The 23938-nt window shown below is 49.3% G+C and overlaps 8 protein-coding genes across 8 annotated transcripts; 4 read left to right on the top strand and 4 right to left on the bottom strand.

The window, feature by feature from the left end:
* The first annotated feature begins 500 nt into the window (after nucleotides 1-500).
* EDB82DRAFT_506801 (transcription elongation factor SPT5) lies at nucleotides 501-4142 on the top strand. Its single transcript, XM_025727601.2, has 3 exons — nucleotides 501-989; nucleotides 1061-3293; nucleotides 3343-4142. The coding sequence occupies exons 1-3, from the start codon at nucleotides 681-683 to the stop codon at nucleotides 3930-3932; spliced, it is 3132 nt and encodes a 1043-aa protein (XP_025582051.1). The 5' UTR covers nucleotides 501-680; the 3' UTR covers nucleotides 3933-4142.
* A 164-nt stretch (nucleotides 4143-4306) lies between these two features.
* On the top strand, nucleotides 4307-5486 carry EDB82DRAFT_244811 (uncharacterized protein). The gene is made up of 3 exons (XM_065607298.1): nucleotides 4307-4931; nucleotides 4982-5244; nucleotides 5332-5486. Exons 1-2 carry the CDS (start codon nucleotides 4424-4426, stop codon nucleotides 5107-5109), a joined length of 636 nt encoding a protein of 211 aa, XP_065463998.1. The 5' UTR covers nucleotides 4307-4423; the 3' UTR covers nucleotides 5110-5244; nucleotides 5332-5486.
* Nucleotides 5487-5717: 231 nt separating this feature from the next.
* Nucleotides 5718-7796, bottom strand: EDB82DRAFT_527054 (uncharacterized protein; the record flags this gene model as incomplete). The annotated part of the gene is made up of 1 exon (XM_025727598.2): nucleotides 5718-7796. One exon carries the CDS (start codon nucleotides 7794-7796, stop codon nucleotides 5718-5720), a length of 2079 nt encoding a protein of 692 aa, XP_025582049.2.
* A 2029-nt stretch (nucleotides 7797-9825) lies between these two features.
* On the bottom strand, nucleotides 9826-10803 carry EDB82DRAFT_527053 (uncharacterized protein; the record flags this gene model as incomplete). Its single annotated transcript, XM_025727596.2, has 1 exon — nucleotides 9826-10803. One exon carries the CDS (start codon nucleotides 10801-10803, stop codon nucleotides 9826-9828), a length of 978 nt encoding a protein of 325 aa, XP_025582047.2.
* A 517-nt stretch (nucleotides 10804-11320) lies between these two features.
* Nucleotides 11321-14075, top strand: EDB82DRAFT_506795 (kinase-like domain-containing protein). The gene is made up of 3 exons (XM_025727595.2): nucleotides 11321-11535; nucleotides 11598-13075; nucleotides 13128-14075. Exons 1-3 carry the CDS (start codon nucleotides 11489-11491, stop codon nucleotides 13835-13837), a joined length of 2235 nt encoding a protein of 744 aa, XP_025582046.2. The 5' UTR covers nucleotides 11321-11488; the 3' UTR covers nucleotides 13838-14075.
* EDB82DRAFT_506794 (purine nucleoside permease-domain-containing protein) lies at nucleotides 14064-15487 on the bottom strand. Its single transcript, XM_025727594.2, has 3 exons — nucleotides 15363-15487; nucleotides 14531-15311; nucleotides 14064-14480 (listed from the first exon to the last, which is right to left on the bottom strand). The coding sequence occupies exons 1-3, from the start codon at nucleotides 15465-15467 to the stop codon at nucleotides 14143-14145; spliced, it is 1224 nt and encodes a 407-aa protein (XP_025582045.2). The 5' UTR covers nucleotides 15468-15487; the 3' UTR covers nucleotides 14064-14142.
* Nucleotides 15488-17353: 1866 nt separating this feature from the next.
* Nucleotides 17354-21889, top strand: EDB82DRAFT_546819 (uncharacterized protein; the record flags this gene model as incomplete). Its single annotated transcript, XM_065609474.1, has 4 exons — nucleotides 17354-17559; nucleotides 17660-17731; nucleotides 17965-20629; nucleotides 20678-21889. 4 exons carry the CDS (start codon nucleotides 17354-17356, stop codon nucleotides 21887-21889), a joined length of 4155 nt encoding a protein of 1384 aa, XP_065463997.1.
* Nucleotides 21805-23689, bottom strand: EDB82DRAFT_244745 (uncharacterized protein). The gene is made up of 2 exons (XM_025727592.2): nucleotides 23517-23689; nucleotides 21805-23455 (listed from the first exon to the last, which is right to left on the bottom strand). Exons 1-2 carry the CDS (start codon nucleotides 23592-23594, stop codon nucleotides 22160-22162), a joined length of 1374 nt encoding a protein of 457 aa, XP_025582043.1. The 5' UTR covers nucleotides 23595-23689; the 3' UTR covers nucleotides 21805-22159.
* Nucleotides 23690-23938: the final 249 nt, after the last annotated feature.

Here is a 23938-nt window from a genome sequence, read left to right as displayed (position 1 = left end):
ATGAGATCTCAAAAGCCTGGCGGGTAGGGAAGGGGGGAGTATAGAACGCATATTTTATGAGAGGCTAGCGTTGGAGTAGATATAGATGATGAGAAAACATGCTAACTATTTCTAAACTGAACCGTTGCACATCATTGATAGGAGTTTGTCAACGCGCAACAAGAGACGGTACTTTCATCTTAGGGGTTTGGTAGTGATAGATAATGTGTTATATAGTTGCTTTATCAGTACCCGTTCATCTCTTCAGTTGTTGCTAAGCGCATAGTTTCAGCGTGCGGTGATTAAGTTTCATTCGTGAAGGAAATTCCTACTGTGGAAGCTAATTAATTTCAGGCGTGTTAAAAAAGGTTAAACTTTCAGTAAAAAGTATCAGAGTTCAATGTGTTAAGTCATTTGTTAATTCAAGTTCTAAATGCACGTATCGTGCACAATTAGTGACCCACTATTCAAGAAATAGTGCACTGCACAAGGTCCGGCATTTTGCCGTCTGGAGCTCTAACATTACTCGGTGTTGCTTTGACTTTCTTTCATTGTTCATCTTTGTCATCCATCAAAATATCCTTTAATATTCCCTTCTTACATCGCTGCTACTTATTCTTTCTTTCTTTCTTTCATATTCGAGCGACAAACGCCCAGACAATCACCAAAGACACGTTACGTGTCGCGACTCCCTCGCCGACATGTCTTCTCACGACCCTTCGCGCTTCGACGATTCTGAGGACGAGGAAGATTTCAACCCTGCACCCGCCGATCTATCCGATGAAGAGCAAGATGGCAACAATCAAAAAGTGAAGCGTGGAAGCAGTCCTGCGCCTCGCGACGATGATGATGACGAAGATGAGCGACCGTCCAAATCGCGACATGCCGACGATGATGATGAGGAGGAAGAAGAGGAAGAGGACGAGGAGGAAGATACTGGCAGACGTCGCGGCGATGATGACGAGGAAGACGAAGAAGAAGAAGATGAAGAAGATGAGGACATTCAACAGGTAAGGGGACTCTAGTCTATCCCGGCGCGTTTGTTGCTTGGTTTGCCTTGGTTGGTGCTGACTCCTTTTAGGGCCATCGCAGAAAGCGCAGAAAGGAACGAGGTGCCAATTTCTTCGATATCGAAGCCGAGGTCGATGATGAAGACGAAGGCGAAGACGACGAGATGCTGGGTGAAGAGATAGGAGACTTCATCACCAACGATCACCCTGACGACATCGCGGAAACCGGTATCGACGATGACCGACGACATCGTGAACTCGATCGCCGCAGGGACATGGACTCTAGCATGGATGCCGAGAAACAAGCAGAGATTCTGCGACAACGATACGGTAACAGACGCTCTGGCAAAGGCTTCAGAGACGTATCTGTGGTTCCTAAGCGACTGCTCCTCCCCAGTGTGGATGATCCCAGCATCTGGGCTGTCCGATGTAAAGAAGGAAAGGAACGAGAAGTCGTCTTCTCTATCATGAAGCGCATCGAAGAGCGAGCGGGTACCAAGGACGAACTCGCCATCACTGCTGCGTTTGAACGCGGAGGTATCGAATCCGTCATGAAGGGTTTTGTCTACGTTGAAGCTCGACGTCAAACCGACATTCTCAAGGGACTTGACAGCATGATGAACGTTTATCCTCATTCCAAGATGATTCTTGTCGACATTAAGGACATGCCCGAGCTGTTCCGTATCACTAAAACCCCTACTCTGGAGCCGGGTGCTTGGGTCCGTCTTCGAAAACCCCCGAAGCACAATGGTGATCTGGCTCAAGTCATTGATGTTACTGAGAACGGCCTGGAAGCTCGTGTTCGCTTCATTCCCAGATTGGACTATGGCTTACGAGACGATGCCTTGTCCGCCGATGGTAAGCGCAAGCGACCCTTCGGCAATGGCCCCAAGCCACCTCAGCGACTATTCAGCGAGATCGAGGCTCGAAAGCGTAACCCCCGTGCTATCCAAGGAAACCCTTCCACCGGCACATGGACATACAACAACGAGGAATTCGAGAATGGATTCCAAGTCAGGGATATCAAGATCCAACAGCTTACCGTCACTGACGTAAACCCATCTCTCGAGGAGGTCACCAGATTCGCTTCAGGGGCTGAGGATGGAACAGAGAACCTCGATCTCAAGGCGCTGGCACACAGTCTCAAAGACAGCAACGCACTGGCTACGTACCTCCCTGGTGATGTTGTCGAGGTCTACACCGGTGAACAGAAGGGTGTTGTTGGAAAGGCCATGCGTGTTCACTCCGATGTGGTTTCGATTACTGTCACTGGAGGTGAACTCGTCGGACAGGAGATTGATGTCCCCATCAGAGCTCTTCGCAAGCGCTTCAATGTCGGTGACCATGTCAAGGTCATTGGCGGTAGCAAGTTTAGAGATGAGGTCGGAATGGTTGTCAACATCAAGGACGACAAGGTTACACTCTTGACAGATCAGACAAACTCAGAGGTCACCGTGTTTAGCAAAGATCTGCGCGAAGCCAGTGATATCGGTGGTCAAGGCTCACTAGGCCAGTACTCACTACACGATCTTGTGCAGCTTGATCCTACGACTGTGGGTTGTGTTGTCAAGGTTGATCGCGAGTCGCTTGTTGTCCTTGATCAGTTTGGAACTCCTCGCCAGGTTATGCCATCGCAGATTTCTAACAAAATTCCAAAGCGAAAGACGGCCGTTGCCGTTGATCGACATGGCTCTGAAATTCGTCTGGAAGATGTTGTCAAGGAGTATACTGGTCAGCAGCGCCAGGGCAAGATCATCCACATTCACCGTTCGTACATCTTCCTACACTCCAACGACAACAAGGAACATGCCGGTGTCTTTGTTACTAAGGCCAACATGGTCAACACTATTGCTGCCAAGGGTGGCCGCGTCAATACTGCCGCATCTACCGGTCCTGATTTGACAGCCATGAACCCAGCCCTCAAGCTTCACAAGAACGGAAGTGAGAACAAGCCCTTGCAACAACCCAGGTCTTTTGGACGAGATAAGGCAATCGAACAGACCGTCGTTATCAAAAAGGGAGCCTACAAAGGTCTTCTAGGTATTGTGAAAGACACTACAGACACTCATGCTCGTGTCGAGCTTCATACGAAGAGCAAGACGATCACAGTGCCCAAGGATAGTTTAGCCTTCAAGAACAGGATGACTGGTGCTACCATCGATATCGCCAGCCGAGGAGGTCGCGGTGGTTATGGCGGTGGTGCTGGACGTGGCGGCGGCGACCGTGTGCCAGGATGGCAGAGCGGCTCCCGCACACCTATGGCAGGTGGTAACTCTGACAGAGTGCCTGCCTGGGGATCGCGCAGTAAGTTTATTTATCACCGGATTGATTTCATATTATTAACACGGCATAGCACCTGCTGCAAGTGGAAGAACACCTGCTTGGAAAGCCCAAGATATGTCTGGCGCTCGAACACCTGCATGGGCAGATGGCTCGCGAACTGTCAACCCATACGACGGCAGCCGTACGGCTTACGGGTCTGGTGGGCGCACGCCAGCTTGGCAGGCTGGTGGAAGAACACCTGCTCCAGGTGATGCGTTTGGCGCTGGATCACGCACACCAGCTTACGGTGGAGGCGACAGCTGGGGCTCGGGATCTAAGACACCTGCTTGGGGAGTTACTGCGCCAACTCCAGGAGCCAGTGGCGGTGATTCATGGGGTCCCAACTCGTACGACGCCCCTACTCCCGGCGGCGCACTCGGTGCCCCAACTCCTGGTGCCATGAACGCTCCTACACCTGGTGCTTACTCGGCGCCTACGCCTGCTGCTATCAGTGCACCAACGCCTGGTGGCTGGCAAGGCGGATGGGGAGCAGATTCGGCACCTACTCCTGCTGCTGGTGCTCCCACGCCTGGCTACTATGCTGCTCCTACTCCTGGAGCAAGTTACGGTCCACCAGAGACTCCTGCAGCTACCGGTCCTCGATACACTGATGATGATTGATTACAGGTAGTACAAGACTGAACAGATATTGGGGTGTGTATATGGTGGATGAATGCAAAAGGCGTTTGGGAAGACAGTAATTGTATAATTAAAATATTCTGGCAGTACGCCAATTAGCATTGAAAAATCTATCAAAGTTAGACGCTTGATTGTATAATTGTTGACTATCAAATGGGCACCGGATAAGTTGGCCTTGAAGCTTTAGGAGACAACAACAAGCAGCCCAAGAATTCTAATCTAAGTAGCATAAACTAACCTACGAAGTTCGTCTCTTATGCCCCTCGCGGCCAATGCTTCTAACACCTTGAGGACTGTCTAATAACTGACAGAAACTCAGCGACGTGAAGGTCCAGATAGTGTCTTTCTTATCGATAAGAACTTACCATCTTTTCCCACTTGAGTGAATCTTCAAGCCAACCCTCCGCAACTATAACATTCCGATATTCAGTAATTATACCCGAGTCCCTCGTTCTATCTGCAGCGTTATTATAATGTCTTTACGCATTACGCCAGGTAGGGTGGCCTCCTTAGCCCATCCACCATCATTCCGTCTCGAATGCCCTTCCGCTCGCTGTAATATACGATCCCTGCCAACATGCGCTTTCTCAACAAGACCAACAAATCGTCGCGCCAAAATTCCCAACACGCAAGACTCTGCACCTAGCGAAAAGCCTACGAAATTGCGTGTGACTCCCACGACATCAGAGCAATCTGCCGTGCTTCAGCAACGATTACAAGAAAAGTCGGCCAGTTTAGCCAGGAACAGAGAGGAGCAACTACGAGAAGCGAGACAAAGACGACTAGACAGAATCAGAGAAGAGAGGGGGAAAAGCAGGCAGGCAGAAGAAGACGAAAAGAAGGAGTTGACGAAAGAGGAGGAGGAAAAGAAAAAGAAGGAGGACTATAAGAGGAGGTATAAACAGCTCGAGAGGAATTGGCTCAAGTTTATGGTTGGAATGCCAATTTTCCTGGTTACTAGTTATGATCTTTTCCAAAGACGTAAGTTACCCAGCCATGCGATGGTTGGGATGTTATGCTAACAGGTTCAGTGGTTATGAAAAGAGAACCCAAGGTTCCTCCGTGGAGGCAGGCCAAGATCAACAAGGAGAAGGAGAAGGAGGAGAGGGAGCAAATAGAAAAGCGAGAACAACATGGTGAAGAGCTCTCGAGGGACTAAAATGGTTCTCAAGGAGACAGAAGCCCGAATAGTGGACTTGCGCCTCATCTAGGACGGCAGAACAAAGTTGCCAGTTCTAAATAAGCACATGAGATTGTACTTATGCGGCGAGAACTTTCATCTTGGGACAAAAAAGTAAGCAGCCCTTTTTTTGCTTAAAGATGAAAGTTCTCGCGGCACAAGTATAGTCTCATGTGGTTATCTGATGAGGTTGTGTATCAGTGTAATCAAACATGTACGATATCGATATAGTGCGAGACGAGAATATTCAAGCCTCACGGCTGTCAAAACGGCGTCATGATGCAGAAAAGATACTTGTAAGGTTATGCCATGATACATGAACGACATTATACATCTCAACTCTATTGATTACTCCTCTATAGCATTCTAAAATCTGGAAATCACAATATTTCGATCAGGGACAAGATAGTGGTTGTCCAGATCATATATTCATGTCTAAAGGTATGTAGCTGAAAATAATTACGTAAAATGCTATTTAACAAAATCCCCCTCGAAATCGCGTAGCCATCGAAAAATGAAAAAAGGGTTTTTCTAGACCTATCGCGAAATATTCGTCACTTAAGTGACTGTTCACGCTCATGCTCCGCTTACAAGACAGGAGGGTTCTGGCACTTGAAGCAAGGCTGCTGGTAGAACTTGATGATGGAGTTCTTGTTCTTGGTAATCTTGCCAGACTTGTACAGCTTGCACTTGGCATTACCCCAGGGGGTAGCAGGCTTGTAGCTGAAATACACGCACTCAGCGCCGAAGTTGATGCAGCTCTTAGCACAGTTCTCAAGGCATGAGGCATCGCCAACGTTGGGGATGAGCACCTCCTCACAGATGGAGCCTCGAGTACCACAGTGGGTGTTGCTGCCGCAGCTGCCAAAGTCGGCAACATACTTGGAGCAGGTGGCAGGAGGAGCAGGAGTCTCCTCGTTCTGGCAAGTGTAGCACTTCTCAAGGTCGTAGAACTTGACGCCAGTGTTGCAAGGAGTGAAGGTGAGCTGGTCAAGAGCAGAGCTGTAAAGCTGGCACTGAGAGCCGTTGTACTTGAAGGAGAAGGTCTTGCAGCCCTCAGTGGTTCCGCAGATCTTGCCACACTTGTCGGCACTGGCGGCCCAGACGGGCTGGCCGAGCTTCTGAGAAGAACGGCAGCTGACCTTGCCTTGCTGGCCGCAAGTGCTGGGACGGTCAGGCTTGGGGATGTAGTTTGTGCAAACAGGGGCGGCCTCAGTAGTGGTGGCAGCCTCAGTAGTGGTGGCGGCCTCAGTAGTGGTGGCGGCCTCGGTGGTAGCGGCATCGGTGGTGACAGCAGCCTCAGTGGTGCCCGCCTCAGTAGTAGCAGCATCGGTGGTAGCAGCATGGGTAGTGACAGCGGCATCGGTGGTGACAGCAGCCTCAGTGGTGCCCGCCTCAGTAGTAGCAGCATCGGTGGTGACAGCCTCAGTAGTAGCAGCATCAGTAGTAGCAGCATCAGTGGTAGCAGCATGGGTAGTGACAGCAGCCTCAGTGGTGCCCGCCTCAGTAGTAGTAGCATCGGTAGTGACAGCTGCAGTGGTGGTAGGGGCAGTGTATCCATCGCACTTAGCATAGCAGGCGTGGAGGTCATAGAAGGAGGAATCTGCCTGGCAAAGGGTGCCCACTTCGCACTCAGAATCATCGATGTTCAGGTCGTTCACCGAAGCGGCGTAAAGTTCGCAATACCAAGAATCATCCTGGTAAGAGAAGGTGCTGCAGACCTCCTCAGCGTTTTCCTCACTGACATAGTCAGCGCACTTGGTAGCACATTCGTCGGCGCTCTCAACCATTCGGTATCTGGCAATGGGGGAGCCATCCTGAGATCGGCCCTGGACGGCGCAAGACTCAATAGGAGCGCTGTCGATGGTGGTGTAAGCAGCAGTACAGCCAGCAGCAGTGGTGGAGGCAGCCTCAGTAGTAGTGATGACAGCCTCAGTAGTCTCAGTACCAGCAGCAGTCTCGGTAGTCTGGACACCAGCAGCAGTCTCGGTAGTCTGAGCACCGGTGGCAGTCTCGGTAGTCTGGACACCAGCAGCAGTCTCGGTGGTCTGAGCACCGGTGGCAGTCTCGGTGGTCTCGGTGCCAGCAGCAGTCTCGGTAGTCTGGACACCAGCAGCAGTCTCGGTAGTCTGAGCACCGGTGGCAGTCTCAGTACCAGAGGTAGCGCTGGACTCCTCAGCACATGTGAAGCAAAGCTCAAGATCGTAGAACTCGCTAGCGTCAGAACCCTCACTGGCAGTCCAGCCGAGCTCCTCGACGACTGTCTTGTAGAGGGTGCAAGTACGTCCCTTGACAGAGAAAGACTTGCAACCGAGAGTCTTGCCGCAGGTGTTGCCACACTCAGACCAGTCTACACAAGTCGAGGGAGTTCCAATGATCTTGTCAGCACAGTTGGGAGCAATGCCCTTCTTGCCACAGTCGACAGGCTGAACCTCGTAAGGAGTGTACTTGGAGCAAGCAGCCTCGGTGGTGGTGGCGGCAGAAGTCTCTGTAGTAGGAGTACCAGTCTCGGTTCCGGATGTAATAGCAGTAACTGTGCCAGAGGTTGTGACGCCAGGCAGAGCTACGTCGGTGGTAGTGACGGGCCTGGGCTTGCAGTTGCCGGCATTGGCCATGGGAACAGCCAGGGCAGCCAAGAAGGCCGTGATGACCTTTGTGGAAGGCATTTTGGAATGAGGGGATATTAGACTATTATGGTAACGATTGTAAGTGAGAATATAGATAGGCCCAATGAAAAAAGAGTGTGAATGTAGTTGGAGTATCAAATGTCTAACGAGTGACAAGGGAATTGTACAGCAACAGCAAAAAGGAATGAAGTGTTACTGCTGAGGAAGCAAGATTCAAGATGGGAACAAGACGGTTCACATATATACAGTCAGTATCAGACGGAATCTTGACGGCAATTACCGACTCATCCACCTCGCTTCGCCACTGACAAGTTACTAACAAGACGTATTTCATCCAGACCAACAGTAGTAACCGCAAAAGCCACACCGCACCGTTGTGACTGACGGTTCATCCTTAGGAGTTTTCTAATTCTGGAGCCCAGCTCATGTTAGCCAGGGGAAACAAAAGAGCAGTTCGACTTAGCACTGAAGCTATCGCCATTCCTGGGTTGGGTAAATCGATAGCTTGCGGTGGTGGTCCTCTTTTTAGTTGTCATTGGGCAGGTAGAGTGGTATCATGACGGATAGCCTGCCATAGTCAGGGGTGCTTTTTTAACGAAGACTGAGTTTGTAACGCCCGGGCCAAGCTACAGGAAATAAGATGAAACATTCTGAAGGGGAGATAAGATGGGGGCGTTAGGGTCGGAGTGGATGGTGGATCTCTAATAGACCAGAGGGGAGGTATAGCGAGACATTGAAGTTGATATATAAGCCGTCTTTGGTGAAACTTTGGTTGCGATACAGGATGAGGTTCAATAGGAAATTTCCAGTCAATAGATCACCTCTTGATACCGACGAGAGATGTCAACAGTTCCAACTCGGAACTGTTCTCCTTGACCAGATTTTTCTTAGCGGCATATCTTCAACGCCACAAATGTCCAACAGCCCCTGTAGCTTGTTAAGTTAATATGGGCCATGTTCAAAGCGGCCAACCAACACAAATGATGTCCTAAATACCTTGGCCGATGCCGACAATCCGATGTCCTAGTTGACGTGCTCCCGGTGGGGCTTTCTTCGATGTGAAGAGGAAAAGGAGATCGCCAGCTGAAGAACGGGTCCAGTTCGACCCGAGTCTATTAACGACTCTTGCAGTTAAAGCTGGAAAACGCCGTGGCTTACCGTAGCTTCAACCAAGGAGAGTGCTGTTTGCAAGCGACGCCTCTGCCTCTGTCAAGATCGACTTTGATCGGAACTATTGAATATCTATTGATATTCATCTTGACGGATCGTGACGTAGTGTAGAAAGAAACCTCAATGACGTAGGATACTCGTCCGAGTTGAAATATCGTTATTTGGGACTGTGATGTCAAATCCGCAAAATGTTTGCTCCAGGAGCTTGTCATATAATGAGCACGGCTCAACTTCAGCTCGAGGCTTATATCTGGGCAGATGCCAAGAGACATCGTAACACTCGGACATGCTTCATCTTGGCGATAAACAAGCGGAAAGTTATCCCATTACTTCTGACTCTCTTGATCATTCTTGGCATAGGCACTAGCCCGCAATTGTGGCTTGACATGGGATTGTTTCAGCTTGGAAACATTTTCTAATGAGCGAGCTTGCCTAGAGATGAATCGACAAACATCCAGGTACAGCTGTATAAGCGGAGCTGGGGGGACGCGATTAACGATGTAGGGCTAGAACAATCGATAGACTGGTTTGACCCATATGCAATCTTAAATAGTCCCGATTAACTCTTGGCGCTAGGAACAAGACGAAACCCATGATTCTAGAAACATTGTCCAGAAGCACTGCAGGATCGACACTTGCTTTTCAGCGATGTGCAGATCGACCGTTGTCCATAGATCCAGACTCCATATCTCGGACATCATCTTGTATTCTCTCCAGCTCTAGAGTATCCGTACAACTTTGCTAGTTTTTGAACACAAGTTTGCGAGATACTGGGGCAGTGGGGTTCCAATTTGGATGACTCGTGAACGGCGACTTTGAAGTTGGGCGATGGTCAATGATGGACCTTTGTGGTCCTTGGTGGTAAAAAGAAAATAGTCGCCGAGAAACAGATCGCCGTTCATCCGAGGACCCCCAACTTCTGGAGATTCTCCCGAAGAGAGTAGAGATCGGAGCAAGTTTTTGAAGCGTGCTCTTTCAAGGACTCACACTGCAGGTCGAGAATCTTTGCTGTCCTCGCATCGTGGCCAACATTTGATGAAATCACGTCGTGTAAGTCCTGCGCTCTGGTATTGAGGGTTGTCTGGAGCTCAATTACCATTGCTATCACCATCGATGCAGCAGAAATTTTCGGTGCAACAAATGAACCGATCTTGATTTCTGGTATGTCGAGTCTCGGTTCACACTCTGGGGGTAGCATGGGAGCTGCATGAGCACACATACGTCCATGAGTAACGATGTTGTCGAACAACCCCAGCAGCCTGAGATGGCATGCCAACAAAAGATGAATAAGCGACTGGTCAATCGAGACTTGAGGTCGAGAATGCGAAAACAACTGCGAGTTGTGTACACAATCTGGGATCTCGCAGGGTGTTGTGTCCTGGGACTCAAGTTGTTTGAGGACTTGAGGGTATAAGTGGACTAACTTTTGGGAATTCTGGAGCAATTCTTCGAGGAATGCCCCGAGATCAATTTCGCAAACTTTCATAAACTCGTTGAGTTCGCGTATGGTGAGATGTTGGGTCAAAGACGCAGGAAAGCTGTTCTGCATACGATCGAATGTGACCATGAGATCAGTTAGTTGAGATACTACAGTGATTGGAGCAGATGGGGCCGGGTTAGCATGATTGCTAATAGGTGGTGTTGCTATAAGTTGATCCAGATCGGTGCTCTGAAGTTCGGCCACTGGTTGGTCTAGACCAAGTATACTCCAGTCCATGTGAACAACATCAGGATGGCGCAGAGATCGGGCTGGAGGACTGAAGAGGCAAGTAACTCCAGCTTTGACACAGCGAGCGCAGACTACTGAGCCTGGGATCTTGGTACATCGTAGTTTTTTGCTATGGCAGCGATCACAAGCCTGTCGAAGATCTGCCATGATGATGGAGTTTTGGGGTGAGAGGTTCAATGTTTGTAATTGAGAAACCCTTGCGGATGGTGGGGACAGGAGTAGGAACAGGAGGCGTAGCATTTGGAGCTGGCGTACCCTGGACCTTGAGAACCCAAATCATTCTTGAATACTACAAAGTTGTATTATGATGCAGGATTCTTAGAAACTCTTGACGTGGATAAATTCCTGTTTATCTCTCTTGTTTCTTAAATCCAACTGTGACTATTGTAACTATATCGTGGTTTTGTGCACGTTGTGAATCCTCAATTACAAAAGCTGTGCCTTGGTTGAAACACATGACCAACAGTTATGAAGGCAAACAAATAGTTATAATGAGGACTCTCTTGTTGGTTGAACTTTAAGTACACATGTATATCTATACTTGTCTTATATGGCTTGCATGTTAATTATCGTGTTACCTGCCACGTGTTGTTGATGTTTGGTTGGGATTATTGTCCATGTCAGTCAGCTGGAGGAGCCTCAGTGATCAACATAACGTCGATCCACTAAAGAAAGCTTCCCCGCAGAACATTCTACTTCCTACATTCCAATTCCATTTCCACTCTGACGAACCAACAACTCCAAATAGACTAACAACCAACACTTCATCGCGCAATCATCTTACCATGACTGCGATGCTGGCTTCAGCATCCGACGTTTCCGTTTTGAGGACATGTCGCTAATTCCATACCAGCCCCACGAGGGCAGAGAAATTGTGCTGTACGTCATTCATCTAGCTCTGTCGCAAGCTCGAGTACAAGCTAATCCTGGTACTTACTTAGACGACACCACAACGCCATCGTCGTTCGTGATTCCCAGTCCCATCGACTCGAGATCAGAGGCATTTCTACTTGTCCGACATGCCATCAGCCTCTTACCCGTTCAGAAAACACCCCCGACCGAGGATATGATCGTTCCTTTGGCGCCCGCCAAGAAACCTATGTCGATCCCGATTACTTTCGTATGCTCCGCGCTGTCAATTCTAACAACGATGCATCCACCGACGGACCTCCAAGCCCTGTGAGAAGGATATTTGGGCCTTCTCTTGGTGTAGCCGATGGCACCCATCAGACGTCACCGCCGCCTCCAGCTCCTGAGGAGGCCGAGTTTGTGTCGAGTGCACCTGGTGTTGCGCAAGTAGAAGGTAGCAGGATACGACGCGATGCGTTTAGCCCAAATTACTTCAATACGTTTTTCGTCGAGGAAAGGGTCTTGGGAAAAGGTGGCAAAGGTGTCGTGCTTCTTGTGCGACACGAAATCGATGGTTGTGCTTTGGGCCAATTCGCCTGCAAACGAGTGCCCGTTGGAGACGATCACGCATGGCTTGAGAAGGTCCTCATCGAAGTCGAACTACTTGCGAAGCTTTCCCATCCAAACCTTGTGTCTTACCGTCATGTCTGGCTGGAAGACGTTCGACTTACCCGCTTCGGCCCCAGCGTCGCGTGCGCTTTCATTCTGCAGCAGTACTGCAATGGTGGCGACCTTCACCAGTACATCATAGGAGGTGCACCCCGTGAGGCGACCAAAGAAGAACTCAAAGCGCAGATGCGCCGCAGGTCAAAAGGCCAACTCGAAACACCTGTGGATTTGGTAAACGGCAATCGCGTATTGGCAGTTGAGGAAATTTATTCACTGTTCAAGGACATTACTTCAGGCGTAGCATACCTTCATGCTGCCAACTACATCCATCGCGATCTCAAACCAAGCAACTGTTTGATGCACCGCGAGGGCGGCAGAACAATCTGCCTCATCAGCGACTTTGGCGAGGTCCAACCGGAAAATGTTGTTCGCAAGTCTTCCGGCACCACTGGAACAATTTCCTACTGCGCACCGGAAGTTCTCAAGATGGATACTTCTTCGGGACGATATGCAAACTTTACCACCAAGTCAGATATCTTTGCGCTTGGCATGATCCTGTATTTCATGTGTTTCGGGCGACTTCCTTACCAAAATGCGAATGCTCTCCAAGAAGAACTTGAGGACGTGGATGAGCTCCGAGAAGAGATCACTCACTGGACTGGCTTCCACGATGAGCGTCGTGAACGCCCTGATCTACCACCGAGACTTTATCAACTTTTAAAGAAACTGCTGTCTCTAGACCCTGCCGAGAGACCTAGCGCCAACGAGGTCCTCAAGGCTATGAGGGGCGAGTCCATGAGCTTCGAAAATGGTTCAAGTCAAGAGCCTGTACCAAATCTCGGGATCGCCACTCGAATCCAAAACTTAGACTCACCTGCTCACCCGAGCACCCCAGTTCCAGGTAAGAACCTTCATCCATTGTTCTAATTCGCTTTGATCTTACTGTTTTGCAGGCCCACGACATCGTAACCAGACATCAACACAAGACAAGTTTGAAGAGCTTGGTGCTTTGGCTAGATCAACTGCAAGAGACTTGTCGCCCACCAAGAGCGGGCAAAGTTCTCGGCTTGATCCTCATGGGCAGTCCTTATCGCGACATCGTGGTTCGCACTCCATGGTCGTTTCTCGCAGCCAAGAAAGTCGTCGTAGTTCCATTGTGACCCCAGCAGTCAGCGTCAGCGACGCATCTGAATCAGCAGATTTGCACGAGCGGCGAAGTTCACAGAGTCCCCCACTTCTCATGCCACCACCCACCACAGCAGCTGACGCATTGAGGCGAAGAGCGACCATATTTATTCTCCATTTCATGAATCTTGCAGGCTCGCACTCTCCATTACTAAGTTACATCATCCGCCTGGGCCTATTTGGTATCAAAGTGACAACCCTCGTCCGTCCTTGCTGGCCCCTCATGGCAGAGCTGAACGTGGCTATTCCTCTCATCGGCGTAGCGGCTCTGGACCTTGGTCTACCGCAAGTAACAAGCTATTCGCCAATGATGATACAAGGCCACGGGGACTATTTTTCAAGTGGACCACGCGCATGGGGACTCGGTATGAGCCTAGTTCTCCTTGTGCTTCACTTCACGGTGCTGTGGGTTGCGTCTGGGTGGGAGACGTTGTGTGTGGAGAGACAACCTGACATCTGGACAGAAGGGCCGTGGTGAACCGCGTCAAAAGCTTTGAGATTATACAAGACGATGCTGTGATATTTATGATAATGAATTGTGCCTTCTGGCGCACAGCGAGGCATCCAGACAGCTTAGCATTGGCCATGGATTGAAGCCGAGCAAAGCTAACTGGTCATACAGAGAATATATACGTTACGTAGCGCAACGAGAAAAGGCTGTTGCCTCTTAGGAGTATATAGCCAGGTGAAATAGAAAGTAAATTTGACCATCACACCAAACTCATATTGATCTACGCCAGATATGAAACGAGAGACAGCGCACCGCCAATATTGCAAGAAACTCTAAACCTTTCTCAGTGACTTTTGTGTCAAGATCCTCCGTCTATCCATCTCCCTTACGGCTAGATCATTCGTCCTGCAACCCTTTGCTATGCGCTTCCCGAGAGTCAAACTACCGAAACCAAAGTCCGGCTCGCCACCTAGACTGCCAAAGATATCTCCCACGTAGTTCTCCGCAGTGATGCCGTCCTTGAATGTTTCGTCCCAATCATGAACGATGCCTTTGACGATTTCGATACCGGCATTGAAAATGTTGGCTATTGCGATACCGAAGCCATTTTGTTGAGCTGTGAGATGGTTTAAGTCTGAATGGCCGAGAGGAGGACGATCAAAGTTGGAGCCTTGAACTGTCAGTAAAATGTTTCAGGATATGAATATTGGGAGGGTATACCGGTTCTTATAACCATGACTCTGGAAAAGTCAACGATCTTCTCGATTGCCGCCCTGACCAGGACTTCTAATACCGCATTATCCTCCTGCGCAGTCATGCAGTACACTCCTGTACCATTTGTCCATACCCGGGTGGTATTCTCAAAAGACTCGGAGAGTCGGCTGCCCGAATAATACACATCGCTCGTGGCAGTGTCACATTTGACAACAGAAGGAGGTTGGGACGCACTTCTATACGACTCGCCCATCCGGCCGTATAGCGCGCGGTATTCCTTTGGTCCAGTGGCATCTTCCAGCTCGACTTTGGAAGCTAGCTTGTGAGCAGTCTCTTGAAGCTTAGCATTGAGTTCGAACACTTCGGTGCCGTACGTGATAAATGGGTACTCGTGAGGTTGGTCACGACCGTATGAGATATACCCTGTGGGGAAGTTGGGAGGGAGAGATCTTGGATCAATCTCATATTGGAGAGCAACCTGAACTGCGTAGCGAGCAATGGCTACAGTACCGAGTGTGCCGTACTTGGGGTTGACACCGGCTATACCAGCGATGAGGAAGTATGTGCTGCTCAGGTCAAATTTAGGAGATAGGACGAGAGCCATGAGTGAGGCGGCTGAGTTGACTTCCCCTTCGCCAACGGTAAGATGGCAGATGTCGCCATTGTCTGTGCAAGTGACACAGGGGAATAACATGGAGAGGCCGGGAGAGTGAATGACTTTGGCTGATAGGTTTCCGAGGTGGGTGCCTGGAAGACGATCATGCCAAATTTCCGCTTCAGGGGACCACTGTCACGCCGTGTAAGAGATTCAATTTTGAGAGATGATACTGGGGCATACCATTGATATGATCATGACTTTCGGAGCAATAATTGCATCATCTTTGCGGTTTAGGAAATGGGGCAATGCAGAAACCAAAGGTAAGAAATCAATCGGAAGAAGCATCAGAAACAGCCGTAGTAGTTCCATAGTTGATAGCCTGCCTCGAGTTGATTTGCATAGGTTTTTTTTGAGGAAGTAGGGAAGCTAAAGAGTTTTATCTCTTTCGAACCCATACACTTACAACCAAGGCCAAGGATGGGTTCGAGACTTTCAACACTGAACCTGTTGCACAAAAAACATTCTATCTAAGGGGGCGCCATGTGGGATTCAATGTCTTTGTCAGACCAATCCAACCCTACGACCCAGAGGTAAGAAAAGAAGCCCTAATTGGATTTCCCAACGGGTATCGAGCATCGGATGTCGCCCTTCTCTGGACAAACCGTACCGTTCCGCCAGCGAGTCAGCTCGAGGGCTGTGGATAGATCGGAAGTTAAGAGGAGGACAACAGCGGGATCTTGATACGGAAGGTTGTGTTTGTTTAGAGATTCATTTCCGATAGGGCATTGATCGATGGCAGTATTGATGGTGGTATTGGAGAAGAGTATGTTGGTGGAGGAGCGTTGGGAATGGAATGAAACGAAACGAGACAAGACACCATGTGTGCTCAGTGTTTGGAGATGTAAGCGAGAGACAGCGCCATGTTTTGATTCAAGCTTAACATTTGACACCTCCAATCGCACGTAGGCTCATGAAATGTATCGAGGCTTATGTCTCTACCACCTTGTATTGATTCATCTTGATCACTGCTACATACTAAGCTTGTGTCACTTGTAGACAAACATTCTAGATAGGGAAGCTGGTTGGACATGGATTCAGGGTCGTGCAAATATTCCCGCTTCGATGGGGGAGCAAGAGTCGATGTCCCCAATCGTTCATTTACTGGTGGGCTTGTGCAACTTATCTAGTTAGTATCTTCTGGGAATGCATGTCTCGGCCGGCAGGTGACCGAAGCGATCGGACGGAGGGGATGAGAGTAACAATTGGCTAGAGGAGACGAGATCTTCTTTTTTTTAATAGATCTGTAAGTGATGTCTTGATAGCAAAGCTGGATCGCAGTGGTTCAGACAGAGACGTTCAAAATAAGAATTACAAGAGGGTGACGCGAATTGAAGTTTGAGCAGAGCAGAGCATCACGAGCAAGCATTTGTCCTATTGTGACTTGTTTCAATGTGGCTCTTGTGCGCCTGGGTTCAATTGATGAATTTGGTATGAGGGACGGCACGGGTTGTAGACTTGTGAAATGTGAGGACCAGAGAAACAAGGCGAGTTGGGTTTGGCTCTGGTGGAGTTATCTCTTACTTTTTTTTTTTGGTTCAGGCTTATTCCGCCAGTCCGCTTACTAACCGTCAAAGCGTTTGACGTTGAGGCTTTGATTGAGGCTCATCAGACACAGCCAGGAATTATAGTCTACACTGGAGATACAACTGAGACAAAGTAATCTCGCTTCTTGTGTTGGTAGGCAAGGCTTTCTATGTATTGTTCTATGTCTGACTGTTATGTACATACTCCGCATACGTTAAAGAGATCCTAATACCTGTAAGCTTGGCTGTAGATCTAATCAATCGCAGTAGTTAAACTTTGTTTACATGTTATCGAGAATAACGTTTAGTGGTGAGGTAATTGACATGACACTCGTATCATCTGACTCGTTGGCCCCTAATCATTTAAGGACTTGGCAGTGGCTCTAGCGATCGTTGGCCTCATAAAAGTGTAAATTGTTGGCAATTGCCAAGCGAGATGTCGTTGTTGCCTTTTTCACATTCTGGAATTCGGCTGCAGATACTGGCGGGGAAGGTGCCGTCCCTAGCTGCACGCTTCACTAGCCAACTTAACTTCCTCTTGACACTGTGTGCAGTTTGAACCTCCTTATTCCCCTCCCCTTGACACAAATTCTTAAATCGACGACATTGATTGATAGACAACAAAACCTCACATGCAAAAAGTCAAATATGACCACTACTATCACCATAAAGATGATGATGACGACTCATTCACCAACAGCTAAAAACCTCAGTCTCTCACTAGCACACGCACAACGTTGCAGCCAAGACGACTGCCAAGACGCGATGGCAGTATCTTCAGCATCCCCAAAGACCTCCAGAACAGAATCTCGGCCCTCCCGAGACGATGAACTTACGGGGGGCCTTCACTCTCTGTAAGGCGGACCACTTACAGTGGATTAGCGACGTGTCGTCGGCGATTGTTGCTGTATACGGCCCGTCTTTGCCATGGACCCCCAGACAGCCAGAATAAAGATTGTCCACCAAGAACCACTCACAGCCATCTCCCAAATTCAGGTCATTTCCCGGTGGAGACGTCTTGTCCAGGTATGACGAGTTTCTCAATAAGGTTCTTTATTTCCTGCTCCTCATGACTGGTTCTAACGCATTCGGGGTAAAAGCCAGTAAAAACATCCCCCACGCTACCGTTCAACCACCTACATCCACACTTAACGGTCCCGTCCTAGTTTCCTAGTTGAGACCAAACCACCTTCGATCTACCAACCTTTTCGTTCCTCTTGTTTTGTTCTCTTGTCTTTTGTTTGACAGACTGCTCCTAGAGTTCAGCCGTACCAGCTCACGGCTGCTTTCATCTCCTACAGCTCTACATTGATGGACGACATTACGACAACCTCTGATCCACGCTATGGCGGCTCTGGCGAAGGGTCCAACTCAAACTCCAATTCTGGTAGTCAACACCAGTCCCCGATCGATATGACATCTCAAACTCCCAACAACGACGATCCGCCATTCGATTTGCACGACGGCGAACCTGTTCAGGGAAACAACTTTGCTTTTACCCCGACCCAACTTCACAAACTCCTGACCACAAGGAGTCTCCCAGCGCTACGCGCCTTTGGCGGCTTGCTGGGCTTAGCCGCCGGCCTTCGAACCGATATCTCGACTGGACTCAGCGTCGATGAGACAACTCTTGATGGAACCGTCACCTTTGATGAAGCAGTAGCTTCCGGTAATCTTGAACGACCACCACTGGTTTCTGCTGCTTCCCCTCCGCCATCGCCGCCGCTCCTCCACAACGGTCTTTTCGAACATCATGATAATCATTATGTGGATCGCAAACGTGTTTTCGGGGACAACCGTCTTCCTCAAATTGCACAAAAGTCCTTCTTCAGGTTGCTATGGATTGCCTTCAATGACAAGCTCATCATACTTTTGACCATATCTGCTACCATCTCGCTTGCTATTGGTATCTACCAGTCCGCCGACAAGTCGATAGGCGCATCCCGTGTTGAGTGGGTAGATGGCGTTACTATTGTAGTTGCGATCCTTGTCATCATCATAGCTAGCGCTGCGACCGACTGGCAGAAGAATTACAAGTTCAAGAAGGTCAATGAGCGGAAGCAACAGAGGGACGTGACAGTTGTTCGGTCTGGTAAATTGCAGCGCATCTCTGTCCACGAAATTGTTGTTGGCGATCTTTTACATCTTGAGGCTGGTGATGTCGTTGCCGTTGATGGTGTCATCGTGCAAGCGTCAAGTCTACAGATGAACGAGTCTTCCATTTCCGGAGAAGCTGATCTGGTTCACAAGTGCGTGCCAAACCCCAACCACTCGGTACATTCATCTCGAATCGACCCTTTCATTTTGAGTGGAACTACCGTTGCGCGCGGTGTCGGCTCCTATATTGTTACGGCCGTCGGTGTGAACTCAACCTATGGACGTATACTTATGTCGCTGAGAGATGAAGTTAAAGCAACACCACTCCAGGTGAAACTTGGCCGTCTCGGCAAGCAGCTCATCATTATTGGTGGTATCGCTGGCTCCATCTTTTTCCTCGTTCTCTTGATCCGATTCTTGACCACTCTCAACACCATTACCGGCGGGCCATCCCAGAAAGCTGAAGACTTTCTACATATCCTGATCTTGGCTGTCACGGTTGTTGTAATCACTGTACCTGAGGGACTGGCCCTTAATGTGACTATTGCTCTTGCTTTTGCTACGAAACGCATGCTTCGAGACAATAATCTTGTTCGGCTAATTCGATCGTGCGAGATCATGGGAAATGCAACAACTGTCTGCTCCGACAAGACAGGTACCTTGACGCAGAATAAGATGACCGTGGTGGTTGGACGTGTCGGACTCGAGTCTTACTTTGATGACACTGACCTTGCTACTCCTGACCCAGATTCATCCATGTCTCGTGCCTCCACCATCAAGTGCGACAGTTCGATCGATCTCGCAAAGTCACTCTCACCAGATTGCCGGCGACTACTTAAAGACAGCATCGCGCTCAATTCTACCGCTTTCGAAACTGATGACTCTGGACCATGTCCCTTCATGGGTTCCAGCACCGAGACAGCCTTGTTGCAATTTAGTCGTCAGCATCTGGGTATGGGTCACTTAGCTGAGGAGAGAGCTAACTGTCCTATTGTTGCTATTCTTCCCTTTGATTCATCCCGCAAGTGGATGGCCGTCTTGATAAAAGTTGATGATGACCGATATCGACTTCTGGTAAAGGGAGCTGCGGAAGTCGTGTTTGAGTATTGCGCTTTTGTCGTTTTGGACCCAACCTTTCGACTTCCGGTTGCTCGCCTCTCAGAGAATGATCGCACGAGCTATCGCAACACAATTGAAGACTACGCGGGCAGAATGTTACGGCCGGTTGCCATGGCCTACCGAGATTTTACGGCACACGAGATTTTCGAGGGCCCCGACGACGATCCTGATAACATCAACTTGGAGTGGTTAGCATCTGGCATGATTTTCATCGGCGCCTTTGGTATTCGTGACCCGTTGCGACCCGAAGTTATCGAGTCTGTTCGCCAATGCCAAGATGCTGGAGTGTTTGTTCGCATGGTCACAGGCGATAATTTCTTGACAGCCAAAGCTATTGCGGCGGAGTGTGGTATCTACACAGCTGGTGGTATTGCCATGGATGGACCAACCTTTCGGGACTTGACTCCCGAGCAACTTGATGCTGTTATCCCAAGACTACAGGTCTTGGCCCGATCGAGCCCAGAGGACAAGCTTCTTCTCGTAACTCATCTAAAGCGAATGAACGAAACGGTAGCAGTGACGGGTGATGGCACCAATGACGGCCTTGCCCTCAAGGCAGCTGATGTTGGGTTTGCTATGGGTATACAAGGTACCGAGGTGGCGAAAGAAGCCGCATCCATCATCCTTCTTGATGATAATTTTGCCTCAATTGTCAAAGCCCTGAGCTGGGGTCGAAGTGTCAATGATTCAGTCAAGAAGTTTTGTCAGGTGAGTGTTCTGAGTCGGATGTATAAGTAATGAGCTAACGAATTGCAGTTCCAATTCACAATCAATATCACTGCAGGTATCATCACCGTTGTTTCGGAGCTTGTTGGTGACGCCATCTTCACCGTCGTACAGCTGCTTTGGATCAATTTGATCATGGATATCTTTGCTTCTCTCGGTTATGCTACTGACCACCCGTCTCCTGACTTCCTAAAACGCAAGCCCGAACCTCGCAACGCACCTATCATCTCCATTACGATGTGGAAGATGATCATCTGTCAGGCCATATATCAGCTGATAGTCGTCTTTGTTGTGCACTATGCCGGCTGGGACACTTTCAACCCTGATACAGAGTTTGAGATCGAAAAGCTGCAGACGCTGGTGCTGAATATCTACGTCTGGATGCAATTCTTCAACCAACATAACTGCCGCCGTGTGGATAACAAGCTTGATATTTGGTATCAAGGCATCTTACGAAACCCTTGGTTTATCGGTGTGCAACTTATTACTATTGCTGGTCAGTTCATCATTGTCTTCAAGGGAGGCGAAGCATTCGACACCACTCCTCTTACAGGTGCCCAGTGGGGGTGGAGTCTTCTCTTTGGTGTCATGTCAATTCCTCTGGGTGCTTTGATCCGGCAAATCCCAGACAGCTGGGTTCAGAACCTCTTCACACTAGTTGCTACCTGTTGGTTCACAGTATGGCGGCCGCTCCGTGCAGCAATGTCAAGAACCTTTGGTTGCTTCAAGCGCAAGAAGGCAGATGATAAGGAGGAACAACAACAACAACAACCAGAGCATGAGATGGGTCCTGTCGAAAACATTCTTCACATGATGCATCTGACCCCCGACGCCGAGGAAGACGAGACACCAATGACACAGGAACAGAGAGAAGCTATGGCCCGATCGGACCAGAGAAGGTTGATGAAGGAGGGAGAAAAGCAGAAGAGAGAGCTTGATCTACATGCCCTGGTAGAGGCGGCCAAGCTGGGAAGGTCTTCCGACGGCGCTATCTTTGAGATTCACCCTAAAACCCTCAAGGATGACCCCATTCTGAGGACAAGCGGCGGTACCGATAGTACCTTGCCACCAAGTCAAGACGCAAGATTTATGAAATTTGTCGCCTTAAATACAGCCCGACCGCGACGGACGAAAAGGGCAAACCCCCGAGGCCAGACGCGACCGTCACAACAGCAGGAGCAAAAAAGCTCATGGAGACACCACATTTCATGGGAAGGACTATTAAGATCTAAGAGGCGATAATGGATAATGCACTTTGTATCGCAGAATAGACAGGAGAAGGGCATTTGGTTTACAGGTACAGATCTGTTTTTCTTGGTTTAAACGACATATTATGACTTATGACAGAGAAGGGGTTTCAAGATACCAATATACAGGTCGCTTTACTAGGCCATAATAACAACGCTTTCATCCCACAAGTTTTCCAATCCAGATTCCTCAAAAATGTGATGCCCAATCCTTTCCATATATATCCAAGCAAAAAACAAAACATCGTTAACTTTTAACCCATACTCATCCCACCTTGATAATGGCTTCTTCAATAGCACTTCCAATCTCGGATCTGGGTATTCCCGGTCCTCGCATTAAACAGCAAGATCTTGAGGCTAGCGACAAGACGAGAGCGGGCACACTCAGCCGCACTGTCACGGGACTATTCTTGGGCTGCGTCGGGAATGAGAAGCAATTCACAAAGCTCCAGCTCTCCGGTTGTTTGGGAATAGCATTTCCGACGTTGGGCATGGGCGAGTTGTTCAAATTGAGTTCCAGCGTTTCGTTATCGACCATCCGGGCACCTAGCGCAAGAAGCTGTTTCTCGACACCAACAATGCTGAAGAAACGTGTGAAATGATCGATGTGTGATCCAGCCGGTCGTGTAGGCCATGGCCATTCAATGTCCTCTATCGTCGCCGGGTTGAGCTCACCACGAGCATAAACGTGATGTCCGTATCGTCCATAAGGTAAATCAATAACGCGGTACATTTCGTGTTTTCCAGGACCAATAAGCCAGCGTAAACGTGTGAGCATTTCCTCCTTGGCACGACCTTTGAGGGTGTTGCAGAACAGACGAGCTTGTTGTGGAGTCATGGCGTGTTCAGGTGGTGAGTTTACAAGAAGTTGACATGCTATTGTTAGAGCCGTGTTGGCGACGCGGAATGAGAAGGGCGAGTTGTACTGTGGTCCTGTCGGGACGACTTCGCTGGGCGCAGTGGGCGTTGTACCGAGCCAGCCGTTGCCAAAGATTTGAGGCGCAAGGTTGAAAGACGGGATTGAGACGGGTTTGCCGAGAGACGGTTGCTGGAAGTTGTGGAGCGTTGTGAATTGTGGCGTCGGTGGTGATATGGACGTTGCTGACGTTGAGTTTGACGTCGACAGTGCGCTTGTCAGTGCTGAAGTCTGCGGCGGCTGAACAGGCTGGATCCGTCTCAATGTTACAGCCAGGGAGGAGCCGGAATCCGACGTCGTCTCACTGCGCTCACTATCGGGACTATGCGACTTGCCCGTGGGCATATTCTCCTCAGTTGGAGAGTTCGATCTCGGCAGCACGACGAGATCCTCCTCTGGGCCGACGACCTCATGAGCCAGCTCGAGAATCCTCTCCATGCTGCGGCGCAAGCTCCCCACAAGGTTAGGTTGGCCGCTCACGACGGCTTCAGTGGTGAGCATCTCGTCGACAAAGGACATGAAGACGGAGCTCATCTCCTCGACGACCTGCTCGAGACGGCGGACGCGCTGGGCCTGTGCTGCTTCGGCGGCTTGGCGACGACGGCGAAAGATGTTTTGGGCTTCGCGGTTGCGTTCGCGACGGGCCTTTGAGAGGCGGGTTGTAAGTATATGCATGGGTTGGAGGTTAGGAGAGTGAATTAGTTACCTTGAGAGCCACATCGTCGTTCTCTTGGGTGCTGGAAGATAAGCGACCCCTTCGCTTGGTGGGCGATTGTGCTGTCATTGAGTAGTGGGGAGTTTGTATAAGTGAGTGTTGTGAGTGAATGAATCAAAGTGAAACGAGATGAGAGACAGCGAGAGACAAGCTGTACGATGTCGATCTTTCAGCTATGTGTGTATCCAGTTATTTGATTACAAATCTCATGCAAGATGGATAAATGATGAAATATGAAAAGATGGAATAAGAATGAAAAATCAAAACGAAATGGTCTGACAGGTGAACGGTAGTTTACTGCGGCATTCAAGGTGGCGATGGATGAGATTTAAATGAATGGAACAACTTCAGTTTGTTTTAGATTCCTTCTTCCATTCCTGACCCCGTGACCCCTGTTGAGCGTAACTGACTTA

This window comes from Fusarium venenatum (genome assembly GCF_020744135.1).
Source record: "Fusarium venenatum strain MPI-CAGE-CH-0201 chromosome Unknown EDB82scaffold_3, whole genome shotgun sequence".
Taxonomy (NCBI): domain Eukaryota; kingdom Fungi; phylum Ascomycota; class Sordariomycetes; order Hypocreales; family Nectriaceae; genus Fusarium; species Fusarium venenatum.
This window is presented reverse-complemented; position numbering and strand designations above follow the sequence as displayed.